At 34.3% G+C, this 14,818-nt stretch overlaps 1 protein-coding gene across 4 annotated transcripts in view; it reads left to right on the top strand.

The window, feature by feature from the left end:
- The window catches only part of Cblb (Cbl proto-oncogene B), a 181,826-nt gene that overhangs the window by 79,544 nt on the left and 87,464 nt on the right, over positions 1-14,818 (top strand). For all 4 annotated transcript variants that reach the window (XM_020183482.2, XM_020183485.2, XM_020183483.2 and 1 more), the window contains one exon: positions 6,366-6,512. In XM_020183482.2, coding sequence (XP_020039071.1) covers positions 6,366-6,512 — 147 coding nt within the window. The remainder of the gene's footprint in view (positions 1-6,365; positions 6,513-14,818) is intronic.

Below are 14,818 nucleotides of genomic sequence, written 5' to 3'. Positions count from 1 at the left end.
GAAGCTTTACGGAATACATCAAGATAAGATGTATTATGGTCCTTCTCTTCATGCACATGCTGTCATAATCCTAGGACATTTCAAGTCCGTGTGAATGACTTCATTCAGTACTGCAGCTGTCTAATTCCTGGCCTGATTCACCTTCCTTCACTGGACTTGCCCATCTCAGAGTCACGTTCTGATCACAACTGTCTCCCAGAAATCACAAACTCCATTCCTCACAATTGTTACCATCTTGGTTCTGGTTCTAGCTCAGCTTTATTTCCACTATATTGTTCTTTATCTTGGAGATCCTCAATCCCCTCAAATTAATTGCAAGTAGGATTCCTTCATCTTTATCTTTGTATTGGCAGTGCATATACCAAGCCTGGCATATATAATAGGCACTCAGTAAATATTTGCAGAACAAATGACTGAATGTATGTATCAATTACTCATCCATTATTCGCTGTTTACAATAATTGTCATAAGATGAGAATGATTCTCAAGATAGCCATCATTTTTTAATGGATGATGTTATGAAAAAGAAAGATTACTGTGATAATTATTCATAATTTTTATTAGAAATGGTAAGTAAAATTTGTAATAACAAATTTATTTATTGAATGCAATGGATTTTACTTTGATATATTAGGCTGTTACCTACATGGGTATGTTTTCCTCACAGGAACTCCATGAAGCAGTCATTTTTATTTAAATTTTTCAGAGATGAGGAAACTGATTCAGAGAAGTTAAGCAAAGTGAGGATATGAACCCAGTACTTTCAAACTTCAGATCTAAACCTATTAATATAGTATACTTGAAATATTAAACAGAATATATTTTGAATATTTTGGGGAACTACTCTATCATATTTGAAAATAACATAATATGTATGAGTTATTTTAAAAGGATGTTTATAAATTGTCCATTTACAGCTATTTATTTAAGAAAACAAGTATATTTGCCCATATATGTGGGCAGATAGCCTTTTGCTCTTAATATAACCTTGTATGTAACATAAGAGAGTACTACACAGAGATCAAAGAATTCCCAGGGTTCATCTTGCACAGCCAGAATTTCGGTTTGGGCTATCATGGCTGTGGTGGTGGTGAGTGGATCATGTAAGTAAACATAAATGTATGAACTTCCTTTGGTTATGCAATGTTTTGAACTGACTTAGTTTACTAAATTCTTTTTAAGCTTATAATTCAGTTTTCAAGGAGTAAGATAGGGTAGGTTAAAGATTACCCTACTTCTGTTTTTGGACATACTCCTGTTTTGTCTTGTGGCTTGAGATAGATTCTGAGGTTTTAAAAAAATTTTTCCTCTTCCTTTTTTTTTTTTTTTGTATTACTGGGGATAGAACCTATGCTAGTTAAATGTTGTACTGCATCCCCAGATCAGTATTTGGACTTTTTAAAGCTTTTTATTTTTTTCCACTCGCCTTTGAAGTATTGAAAACTGTAAAGCATTTGGTAGGGGGAAAGGTGTAACAATACACTTTTACATAAACCTATTAGGACTAGTTTTAAAATAGACTCTATTCTCATGAGGGAGAAATGAAAGGCAAGACTTACGTAAGCCTAATCTCCTTACTTACTTGGGAATCAAAGTGCCCCAAGGTCAAAAACAGTGCAATTTACCCTCTAACCCATTTCAGAGGGCATTACATCACTAATACAGTGGAAATTGCTCTTTAGCTGGATGTGCGTTTCATTTTAAGAACTGCTGTTTATATTCTTTATGTCCTGCCTTTCATTTTATGTTGAATTTGTTTCACTTTGTAAAGATTAAGAAGAGCATGTTCTAGCTTTTAAATGTGAGAATTGAATTATTAATACGTTTTTGATAAAAAATGACCATTCATTTCTTCAAAAGCAGTACAATTCTCATGAACTTTGGACCTCACTAAAATAAAGTATCATTTGAAAGTTTTTTACAAATTCACCATTTAAAGCTTTTTATTTCCTCCTTGGTTTATGACATAGCTGTTCCTCAATGGGTAAAATGCAAGGACTGCCTGCAGTCTAATTATATTGGATTCTTTGTGCATCTCTTATATTTAGTGGGTGCTAACAATCAAATCTTGATATGAGTTTTATTCATTTTTCAAATTTAACTCATCAAGTCATGTGGCTATAGTTAGCATACACTGTGCTCACCACATTGTATAATAATGTTTTCTTCACATCTTTTTGTGCCGTACTTCATGATTAGTTCCTTAAGGGAAGATTGTCTTCCCCTATCAAACCTTGTTTAGCTCCAGGGTAATTACAGTATTGCTTTAGCCACCTTGAATTAGAAAACCCCCAGCCTAAAAGTAATTATGCTGGTTCACTCTAGTTCAAACCCACATTTTATTACAGACCCCGCTTGCTAATTTTAAAGAAATCAAAAGGACTGAATTTAGGACATTTTGTACTAAACAAATTAAGTGATATGTGATATAAATTTTTTTAGTTTTTTATTATTTTTTTTAAAATTTATTCATTTATTTTATTATCATATTACTGTGCTGGGGGCACACTGTGGCATTTACAGAAGTTATTACAATGTATCATAGTTATCATTCTCCTTTATCCATAGCCCAGGCTGAAGTACAACTGGCAATCCTGCTTGCTGGGATTACAGGCATGCACCACCATGGCAATAATCTTGACATTGCAGACACACTTCTCATTCATTTTTAAATTTTTTTTCTCATTTATTCTTATGTGCATACATTGTTTGTGCCATTTCTCCCCCCTACCTCCCACCCCCTACCTCTCCCCCTGCAAAAATTTAATTTATTGTTTTGTGCTGCTGGGTTTTGAACTCAGTTCCTCATGCTTGTTAAGTCAGAGCTGTACAACTTGAGCCATACAACCAGCCCTGTTTTGCTTTGTTTATTTTTCAAGTAAGGTCTTACATTTTTGCCTGGCGATCCTCCTACCTGTGCCTCCCACATAACTGGCACCACAGACAGGCATGTTACCACACCCTGCTTACTGATTGAAATGAGGTCTCTAGCTTTTTGCCCCAGCTGTCCTGGAGCTGTGTTCCTCCCCATCTCTGCCGCCTGAATAGTTGGGGTTATAGGCATGAGCCATCATGCCTGACCTCAAATTTTTTTTTTATAGTTATTTTGGACTAAGAGAGTTTTAGTTCTCCTAGACCTCTACTATTCTTAATTAGTAAGCATCAGATCTCTGCTGAGCAGTCATCATTTCTGGTCATACAATGGGAAATCAGGTGGGTGTAGGGAAAATTGGCTACATATGGAAAGAATGCATAATAAGGAAAAGTATTTCATCTTTAAAGAACAGCTCTAATTGTTGCCTTTCCCCTTGCCTATTTGTAGATGGTTAAAGATGGTTGTATCTTTCTAGTTTTTATTTTCAAAATTGCAGTTTACATAAGAAAATGGATGTCAGGTACAGACTGGGGTATAGAATTAAAGGAAACACCACCTGCCTTGAAAAATACAGTAAACAAAAAGTTACAGGAGCATATAGAAAAGAAAACTTGTTTACTGTGATAAATATAAAGGCATTGAACAGTTAACTATCAGTTCTTTTAACACATTAGATTGCAGCCTTTTTTGTAAATAATTTTCTTCAATAATGAATTTCAGATTGATCATTTATATATATAGTATATATGTGGTGTGTATGTGCATATATGTGTGTTTTTATGTGAGTATAAAAGTAAAAGAAATATAAGTAAGTTCTGATATAGTTGAAAAATAATGTTACCTGAATCTGATGAGTTCAAATAATTTTAACAGTGTGAACTTCAGTTTCAGTACTAAAGGAAAATATATTTTTCATTGTTTTAGTTTATGCAAGAAAATAAAAAATGTAGAGCTAGAGTTGTAGGAACAAGAAAATAGAATTATATATTCATGAAAAATTATTCAAGTTTCTAGAGTATAAATTATAGGATGTTAACTATTTCTGCTCTAAAGTTGAGTGTCTGCATAGCCAGTGAATCAAACGGTAATCAGTGGTTTTGTGTTCAGACTTTAGACCTAATGAGTAAAAATGAAAAACATTTGGATATGATTAAAGAACAAAGAAACATAGAGGTGGAAAGCAACTGTTTCAGAAAATAAGGAACAGTTGGTTCACCCTAATTATAACCCTATGGATTTTTTTCTTCTGTCTTATATGTATCAATTGGAAATTCAGTGGAAAATTAACCCTCTAGTCTAATTATAGGAATAAATTCATTTCACATTTTCTAAGGTGACTTTTGGTTTCCTTAGACTGAAATCTTAATGGTCAGTTGCACTTCATGTTGGGCACAGGTCTTTTCTTTGATATAGTGTGACAGTTCTCTTTTCACTTCCTAAGACTAAGCATCTTGTATCTGACATCATCTAAGTGAGGATGTACTGCTGTATATGAGGAAATCAGGTCAATATCAAAGATTTGTCTGATTAACAGAGGATTTGCATTTGAATTAGGTTGAGCCATGCACAGGGTAACTGGCTCTAACAAAAATGATGGAGCATTTATGTATTATCTAGTGAATTTGCAGATCGTTTGTTTTTTGCAATAAAATGCTGCTTAACATCTGATTCCATTTTAAAAATAGACATATTTTAAATAATGTGGATTAGTTGCCATTTTTATTTTTACACGTGAGGGTAAATGTATTTAGGGAATAATATCTATTCTTATTCTGTGTTCATCTTATGTAGAAAGTTCCATATTTCTTTTGTAAATGCTTTACAAAGAGTGACATCCATTGACTTTATTGATAAGTGCATGTCACATGACCTTTTTGGTATCAAACGTGTTTTTTTTTCTTGTTATTTGAGGCTTTAAATACAGATACATGAGAAAAATGGAGATTTTAATGGCAAAGGCTTGTTGAAATATTGTATGGTCTTACAAGTTGCAAGTTTGATAGCTTTGCCAATGTTAATTTTTCTGTTATTTTCTAAAACCACTTGCCTCCATCTTAGCTCCCAATACACATATAGTACCTGGAGCATCAACACAAAAATATATTTAAAATATATACATATAATTGTGCACGTTTCATATATATATATATATATGTATATAGTTCTGGTGATTCTGAGTAAACAAAACTATAAAGAAGTAAGGTCATGCTGATGTGGTGCAAGTACCTATAATCTCAGCTACTTGGGAGGTTGAGATCTGGAGGATGGCAGTTGGGGAGACCCCATCTCAACAAACAAGTTGAGTTTGGTGACTCACTTTATAACCCTGGTTATTTGAGCGGCTATAGGTAGGAGGTTTGCGTATTTGAAAGATAACTAAAGCTAAAGAGTACTGGGGGTAGGCTCAAGTTTTAGAGTTCCTGCTTACCAAGCACAAGGTCTTGAGTTCAAACCATGTACCTCCTGCCCTGCCAACAGTAACAACAAAAGAAGTAAGGTCAATTGAAACCTGAAAACTTACTCAGTATTTTCTTTTTCAGTTGCTTTTTTATTATCTAGCACTAGAAGTTTGGGCCTGAATGACATAATTAATATTGTAAACTTAAGAAATACTAAGGTGATAGTATATTTTGCAGTATGAAGCATGTTTCAAATTCTGTTCCGATTTCCAGATACATGGAAATTAGAACAGTGGTGATCCCTGAGTTTTCCTTCTTTCTAAACCATCTTTTCATTCGATCATAACTTTTTCCTTTTGAAACATCTTGCCTTAGTCTTTGATTCAATTTTGGGACCCAATTTCTTATAGCAGTTCCCTTTTTATTGTTGTTATTGTTGTGCTGGGTAGGGGTACATTGTAGCACTTTATAAATGGTCTTACAATGTATCAAATATATCATACTTGAATTCACCCCTCCAATGAAAGAGAACAGTTCCTTTTAATAAGAGGAGCATATAAGAATTTCCAGGGAACTTTGAACATATGCACGTATTCAAAACCCATCATCAGAAAATCTGACTTACCTCCAGCCTTTTCTCTCTACTCCATCTGTCAAACAACCACTTATCTTCCTGGAATTTCCTCTCTTATAGCAACATTTTCCTGGATTTACCAGATAGAAATAGTCACTCTATCTTTTGCTTAGAACATTTGTATTTATTATTTTTTTAAGTGTTTCTCTTTCCCATTCAACTGTGAGTTCAGTGAAATCATGAAATTATTTTTATCATGTTTCTCTTAAATTTATGTATGAGTAAGTGATAAGTGAAACCTTGTTAAGAATTTCAATGTGCAGTGTTTTCTAAGAACATTGTTTTTGGGGTTATTATTAAGTTGAGGTTCATGATCAAGACCTTAGTTGATATATATATACATATATATATGTATATATATAGACATAATTTGATTTGTCTTAATATAGGTTCCCTTTAAATCAAACTTATAGTCAGATATTTATTTTTCTTTTCATTTTTCCTCCTGTGTCTACAGACGAAATCTCACAAAACTGTCCCTTATCTTCAGTCACATGCTGGCAGAAATTAAAGCAATCTTTCCCAGTGGTCAGTTCCAGGGAGATAACTTCCGTATCACTAAAGCAGATGCTGCCGAATTCTGGAGAAAGTTTTTTGGAGACAAGTAAGTAAAAATAATTTTTATAGTTTGTATTCATCTTAACAAGGTTACCTAATTGCTATCCTGCCTCCACTTCCATGTGGAATAGATTTTACTAGAGTATTTGGAAGTAGTATTTGAGTTTATTTTTGATAAGTATTTTGATTGATACTTGTTCTGGTGTAACCACCAAAACTATACTGTAATAGTAAAATTATTATGCCTTAATAGTTTTTGTATTAAAAAGTAGCATGAGGTTAGACAGGATTATTTATCCTATAAGAATTCGGAGTCTGTTTGCTCTGAGAGCAAAGGAACATAAAATAGTTTATACACATGAGGTGGTCATAACTTCTTATAACTTAGTGTTCACCTATCACATAATTAAGAGCTTTAAGAACTCAGAAAGTCCACTGAGTTTTGTATTAATAAGAATAGTAAGAATTGGTTGTTTAAAGTCAGTATAATTTAAAACAAAACTTTTGTTGGGCTTTTCTCAGTAGGATGATCAAGAAGTGAGCATCAGGAGACAAACAGTTTTCTCAGTAATCTTTTTTAGGGTCTCGTTAGTGAGAGAGCACCCTTGGAACGCTCTTGAATACAGTCAGCATTTTGAGTATTAAGGAGGAAGAGTGACGGCCTCTACAGAGATTGTTTTAATACTGTTAAAATTCTAAATTTATTCTGTAGCTAATGAAATTACACATATAAAATGTGTAGATATGTTTTTTGTGACTTTAGTGCTTTGACATTAGTGAAGTGTAACATTTGTTTTCCTTTTTTGTGTTTTACAAAATGTTAATAGTTACCACCATAACTAGAACATACTTACATAGAATAAAGCACATCTTAATAGATAATTTTTGGTTTCAGAAAGGTTTTCTGTTTTGTTTTTGTCCTTTAAATAGGATTTTAAGCTATGTAGCTATGTCGCCCAGGCTGTCCTTGGACTTGCTATGACGTCTAGGCTGGCTTTAAACTTGTAATCATTGTGCCTCAGCCTCCTAAGTGCATGCACCACCTTGCCTGGCTTGGTTTCAAAAATATTAAAGCCTTTATCTACTCAGGAAGTGGAGATTGAGAGGATCATGGTTCAGGGCCAGACCCTGCAAAAAGTTAGTGAGACCAAAAATTTTGCAGGGTACCATCTCAATAAATAAGCAGCATGTGCCTATAATCCCCGCTACATGGAAGGCCATAGGTAGAAGGATTGCAGTCTGTGGCTGGCCCTGGGCAAAAATGCCAGATCCTATCCAAAACATAAAGCAAAAAAGACCTGAGGGTATGGCTGAAATGGTAAGTCACCTGTCTAGCAAGCAGGTACTGAGTTCAAATTCCAGTATAGCCAAAATAAAAAACTAATTAAGGCCTTTTTTCACTTCTAAAATTAAACTGTATTCTGAATTATTTTTAGTAACTAAAGGAGACAAAAACCATTATTGCCAATAACATGAACTTTGTGTATTCTAAATGTTCTCGTTTATAATGTTCCTATATCCATTTCTGAATGAGAAGTTAAAAGTTTCATTCTTGTCTCACGTCTAAATTAGATAATGAAGGATATTCTAATGCCATATTTGTGAATGTCAGAAAGCAGAAAGGGCTTGATGAGTTCTGGAAGGATGAATGGGAGAGTTTGCAGCTCATATATTAATGGTGTAATCCCAGTGTAAACATTTGGTGACCTTCAAGATGAAATTTCCTGTAAATTTTTAAGGAAGTATATGAGACAGATTGTTCATGGTATTATATTTTTTAAAGTGAAGTTTCTGGTGAGTTATAAAATTGTTTACTTGTCATAAGGTCAGTGAGAAATAGAAAGTTGCTCACATGTTTTTCAAGACAGGAGTTCACTTTGCTGGCACCTCAAGCCACAGAGAATTATAAAATTGAAACATCTTTTATTTATTTATTTATTGTGGTACTGGGGTTTGAACTCAGGACCTCATGCTTGCTAGGTAGGAGCTCTACCACTTGAGCCACTCTGCCAGCCCTAGTTGAGATTTCTTTATTTCTCTTTATTTACAACCATAGACATTAAAGGTCTGAAATTTCTGTTGAACTGCAGTGCTACTGAAATCACTACTGCATCGAGTCGGGGAAATTTTGAAATACTGTTTAAATACTCCTCCTGTTTCCCAAATCCTTCTGCCTGTGTCTCTTGTTTTCACTGACTCCAATAAGCTACATAGTTCATCTATAACATTTTTAGTTTTGAGAGCCAGCTTCGAGTTGCTTCTAGCACTTGCACATATTTCTGTAGTTTTCCAAATTAATGATATATCTGTGAGATTGAAGAAACTATGAATTTTCACCATGTTCCATGTATTGGAATAAATAAACAAGTAAACAAATGCTGTAAATGTTCAGTGGGTTGAATTCTTTTATCTTCATTTGCTGTACCAATTTGTATTTACCTTAACTTTGTTCTTGTCTTGACGCACTCCTGTTATTTACCTCACTACACATTGATGCCTGACTAGTCTTTAACACCATTATTTTCAAAAACACAATTGTTGGGAGACTGGTTCTAAGAACAGCCACAGATTATGATATTTATAAAGTGGTTTTTAGCTTAAAATTATTACTAACTTTTTTTTGCAAAAGGGACAGAGTCAACTGTAACAAAACATCAAGATTCAATTAAGACTGGGAATAAGCTATTGTTCATAGGGCTATATAAGACTCATAAGACAATTTCAGGATTCAGACCTCATGAAAATGGGGAATAGGGAAACAACTTTAAGTGCCATATGCCTAATGCTTTATTGTTGTGCCTCCCAGTCTTTTTAAAATCATGGCAGGGCTGACTGCTCTGCCCAGGCCCTGAGTCCAGAGTTAAAGAGGGTCTGATTGCTTAGAGGCCAAAGGGGATCAATAATAAAAAATGGGTCATGACAGAGTGATTGGGAACTCCCGCATCTGTTAAACTTTTGTGCAAATTCACTTAATATTTTAATACATAAATCTTGATTTTATTTTTGTAGTCTGTTGACCGAAGATACTAGAAATAGAAAAAAGAAAGGTGGTTATTGAATATATGTGTGTAAGTAAATTATGCAAAAAGCACAGTACAATAACAAAATGAGTCTTCATTGTTTGGAAAACTGGTTTATTATCCTGAAACTTTTTAAGCAAGAGGCTCATAAAATGTATAACTAGCTGTTCAGGAAGGAAAGAAAGAGAGAAGAGGGGGAGGGAGGAAAACATTAATGTGTTTAGACTATGTGGCAGTTATTTTTCCAAGAATGAAAGGTAGCAATTGGAGATTTAGTCATAAGTTTCCAAATGAAGTATAGTTCAACAAGAACCAATGGATATTAATTCTTGAATCTTTTCTTTGTGTCTTCTCCTCCCCACTTTTACTTTAGTTTGTTTTTTCTTCAAGTTCAAGTTCAGACTCTTCCCTGAATTACTGCCAACAGTGTTCTGATTGTTATCCCTATCTTCTAGGATGTTTTTTTTTTCTGGTGGTACTGACCTTGGGCAGACACTCTACTGCAAGAGCTACTCCTCCAACCCTATACCTATCTTCTATAATGGCTCATTCAGTTGTTCTGAGACTAGTGAGCTCTCTAGAAATCAGAGCTGATCATTCTCATCTTTTATTGTAAATAGTGGTTCTGGGACAAAGTCTAAAACTCCATCAACATGACATCTGTAGGAACTGGATTTTTTGTTTGATTGGTTGTTTTGTTTTCTAATTTCATCTCTTTGTACTCAGTTCACCTTCAGAGACACACACTATTCAACACTACTCATATTTTTTCTTGCATACTTCTTTTTCCATACTTGGTTATCTTTGCTTCCCAGTCCCTTATGTCCTACTCAGCTTTCTTTGACTGCCCAATCTAAAGTGGATATCCTTACTCTGTGCTGCCAAATACCTATGCCCACATCCATCATACTGGATTATAATGAACTGCTGACATGTTCACATTTCCCATTTGAGAAATTTCCAACAGAATAGAAAGTTTCTTTGAAGGCAGATAATTCTCTTACTTTTCTGCATTGTTCAGAGCCTGCCACATTTCCTAGAATGTATAGGCAATAATAATAATTAGCAGACTGTAAACATTACTGGATGGACAGATGAACAATGTCTGTTCTCCACTCAGTTCATAATGACTTTTCCTAAGTTGATCTACCTATCATCAATTCATTTTGTTCTACTCCCTGGGTGTCTCTGTTCCCTCTTTATTTTCTTCCATCCCAGAATTTTGGCCATTTTTTCAAATTCAGTTCAGAAATCAAGTCTCCTTTTTTTGTTTCTCCTCAGTCATATACATCCTTCCTCACAGTAAACCAGTGCATTCTTTTATTCTTGTTATAGTTTAGAAATGCTTCTCTTATTGAGTGTAGATTTTCTGTGCTTGATTGTGAAGCTCTTTGATGACTTCTCACACAAAATTTAGTAAAAATAAGACATACATATTAGTTTTATTATAAATTAAACTTTGTCGCCAGTATTCTTACAAATGGTAGCTCTACTTTTGATATAATCTTTAACTGTTTTTAAATGGTTATTGAATGAGTCCTTTGAGGATTGTTTGTGCTGCAGATACTCTGCAGTTGTTGGTTGATGTATGAGTTACATATACCATTGGGTCTGCTCCTTTATGTATGTCACGTTCTTCAGCCACACTGTCATGACTCTTCTGTGATGCCTTAGCAGCTGCAGGTTTCTGTGTCTTTGCTCATACTATTTCTTCCAATTTAATGTTTTTATAATCTCTGCAAAGTCCCTAAAAGTTCATCCTCCTCATGATTTCCCCCTGTATTGTTATTATTAGACTGTTTAATTCTTAAATGTCTCTAACCTGTTGCTTATCTTCTACATTGACTATTTTCTTTGTCTTATTAAAATATTTGTGTAGTTATCTTTACATTAGTGTATAAACTTCATGAAGTCAGGTTTATTTTATTCATATTTGTATTTCTGAAGCAGCTAGCACAGTGTGCCTTATATAGACTTTCAGGAACTGTTTTCCATTTAATTCAAATGAGTTGAGATGTAGAGGGAGATGAAAGGATGGAGAGACAGAACTTGCTTGACTGGGACACAGCATGCTTAGGTAGGGCTGCAGGCACTGGAGCCGGCATGTGTGTGCTGGTGCTGACTGCAACATTTCCTAGCTTTGTTACTTTGGGAAGCTACATGGCTTTTCCATGTATCTGTTTCCTCATTTATAAAGTGTGTATGAAGCTAATAATACCATTATCCAGGGCTGTTGTGGAGGTTAGAAAGGCTAAAACCTATCTATAGGTACATAAAATTGGCACATAACATGTAACCTGTATTGTAAAGAAACTAAACAATTAAAACCTTTGATCTTACCCTAAATGTTATGAGCATATTTATTATTCATTCCATAAGTAATACAATTAATATTTGATTTTGATAGAAGTTCCATACTCTCTAGCAATATAAAAGCAAAAGCCAAAAAACAGTTAAATATAAAAAATAGAAGTGTTCTGATAATGTGTATCTCTATATAAAAGATTTAAGGTGGGAAATGGTCTTGATACCATGGGTGAAAAGTTACCTATTTATTGCTCATTTATTGCCTCTCCCTTTGATTTCCTGAGGAAGTGGTGCGGACCTTCTTTATTTTCCTGTATTTTCCTTTCACTTTCAATAAGAAACAAGGGAAAATTCTTTCTTTTCCTCTCTGGTGAATAAGGTACATGTTCTTCTGATATATTAAATAGATCAGTTTTCTCTCTTGTGAAACAAACAGCAATCTAATTATATTAATTGAAGGAAGAGGTACACAGTCGAAATTAAGGACTATTACAATGACATTGTGTAGCATGTTTTCTAGGAAGAAAGGAAGGAAAAAAGGGATAGATGGAGGGAAGGAGGGAAATAAAATTGAAAAAAATTGCTAATTAATATTTTTATTTAGCCAACTTCATTATTGTGTTTTAAAAAATCAAAGTATTTTTACGTGAATGAGAAAATAAAACTTACATACTTAATGCAGGCTTATTTTGCTCAACTCCTTGTAAAAAGATCCTAGATATAAAGGAGGAATAAGATGCCAAGTTATAATTTTAATTCTAAGCAAAATATATGCAATTTGGGTAAGACAGTATATACAGAGATGATAGATAAATACTTTAAAAAATTAGCTCTCAGCCGTTAAAAAGTGCCTAAGGAATACCACATATAGTAAGTTGATTTGCTAGTAGTCATTAACTACAGTGGTCAGAGGAGTGCTCTGCCTTGGTGGAGAAGCTGGTCTTTAAAGCTTATACATACACTAATAAGAGACCTATCACTATTTAGTGGGGAATGCCTTGGGTGACTGATGATAATCAGTCTGGTGTCTACTATAGTTCAAAAGAAGGGTACATAGTAACTTCAAGGTAACATAAATGCATTCTTCATTTTTTCTTCATATTTTTTTCTTTCTCTTTACTCTAAAAGAATGCATTTATTTATTGAGGGGTTACGATAAGTAATTGGCATTTAACTCAGTGAAATCACCATAATTTAGGTTATGGTTTTCATCCTTGAAACTTGATTTTATTAGAATGAACAACAGGGTTAGAGAGTGGGCCTATATTAAGTAAACCCACAAACTGTTCTAAATCTCAGAATAAAGATTTTATTAATTTACAATGGTTAATGCCACTGGCATGAAGAGGAGAAGTCTTGCATCAATGAGATAAGCTTTACATGGAACCATATAATACTTAGGATATTTCTTGGTGAGCAAAGACTCTTAAGTAAGGGTCTTGGTTTATGATCCACAGTAGAGTCTCCTCTACTTCAAGGACCTATCAATGAACTTGAAACTCCTTCCCTCCCCTCCCCTCCCCTCCCCTCAAAGATATTCAACCTACTTACAGAAAGATGGAGATGAACCAGTACTGAAGGATCAAACTAGATAAAAAATTAAAGTTTTCATAGATGAAGTTAACAGCCAGCCATTATTCTGATGCCTCATTTCATTTATAAAAATTTCTGTAAGTCTCTTTTACAGCCAAACTTGAGTAGCCTCTGTGGGTTACAACAGAGTAGATTTTGAGTTTTTGGTGTACATTAAGTAGGTATGTTGGATTTTGGTGTATCCCAAGAATGTTGGACTTTGCTGTGCAAAGAATAGACATATTGGGCATTGGTGTGCATGGAATAAATGGTGTGCCCTGAGTAAATGCATTGATACGGCTGTACAGTGAGTAGGTGGATGATTTTATCTTATCTTTACCAAGAATGCTGGTTTTCTTATAAGGATTCTTAGCTTCACTGTAATGCTAAGTTTATTTCACAATAATTTGAAATGTAACTGACTTAAATTTCAAAAGAGACCCCATATGGAAATATCTGGGAATGCTGGTTTCCTTATAAAGTATCTAATAACTGTTTCCCCAACTCCGCGAGGCCCCAGTTCTCAGTCCCTCCACGCGTGTGCCCTTCTCTGCTAGAGCTTTCTACCTCGCTTTCCTCCTGTGCTGCAAAGAACTCCATACCCAAAGGCCAGGAATGCAAAACATCTGGTCCCCTTAAAACCTGGCTGGGCTCTACTCCAGTAACAAAATCCACAGTAAGCATTGTCACCTGGCTCTCTTTGTTTGCATCATCTGACTGGGAATTGAGGCTCAGGGAACAAGTGAAAGAAACTTGTGATGCTCTGACCACTACTCTTGTTGAGTGGGAAAAAGTTCTTTGACCCAGACACATAGCATCTTTGGCCAGCATCCATGAAACTGTGATAGATTAAATTGTCAGCTTGTGAGTAGGTTCAAATCCCAGACTGTACAGTTCTTAGAATCAGTTTCTTCTGTTTGAGAAGCTATCTGTGATTTAATAGCAAGATAATTACATTTTAAAAAAATCAGTTTGTTGAAATGTATTTTTCTTCATAGACTGCTGATTTATCTTTCTAGTCTGTATTTTGAATGTTGATTATTATGAAATATAATAATTGTTTTCCCTGTATAGTTCTGTTTTTTCTTTTGTGATTACTTTATAGCAAAGTAGTTATGCCAAATTATCAGTAGTTTCTCTCATTACAAGGACTTTTTGGTGGATATAACTATGAATAGTATGTACACAATTTCTTCAGAGGATATTGTTGCAAGTTATTTCTTTTGCCTCAATTTACTTTATATTTCTTGTAAGCTTCACTTATTGCTTGTTAACCTAATTGACCTATGTTCAGAGGTTTGTGAGGAATTTTGTTTCATTATTGACTTTTTTTTATAATAAAACAGTTCTTATTGCTAAAACTTTACTAAACTTTGCTGTGAACAGACTTTCTAATTTTAGTGTATGTGATTTCCTAACTTTATTTAATCTGATCTCAGCACATCAAAGGCAT

The sequence above is a fragment of the Castor canadensis genome, chromosome 5, assembly GCF_047511655.1.
Source record: "Castor canadensis chromosome 5, mCasCan1.hap1v2, whole genome shotgun sequence".
Taxonomy (NCBI): Eukaryota; Metazoa; Chordata; class Mammalia; order Rodentia; family Castoridae; genus Castor; species Castor canadensis.
This window is presented reverse-complemented; position numbering and strand designations above follow the sequence as displayed.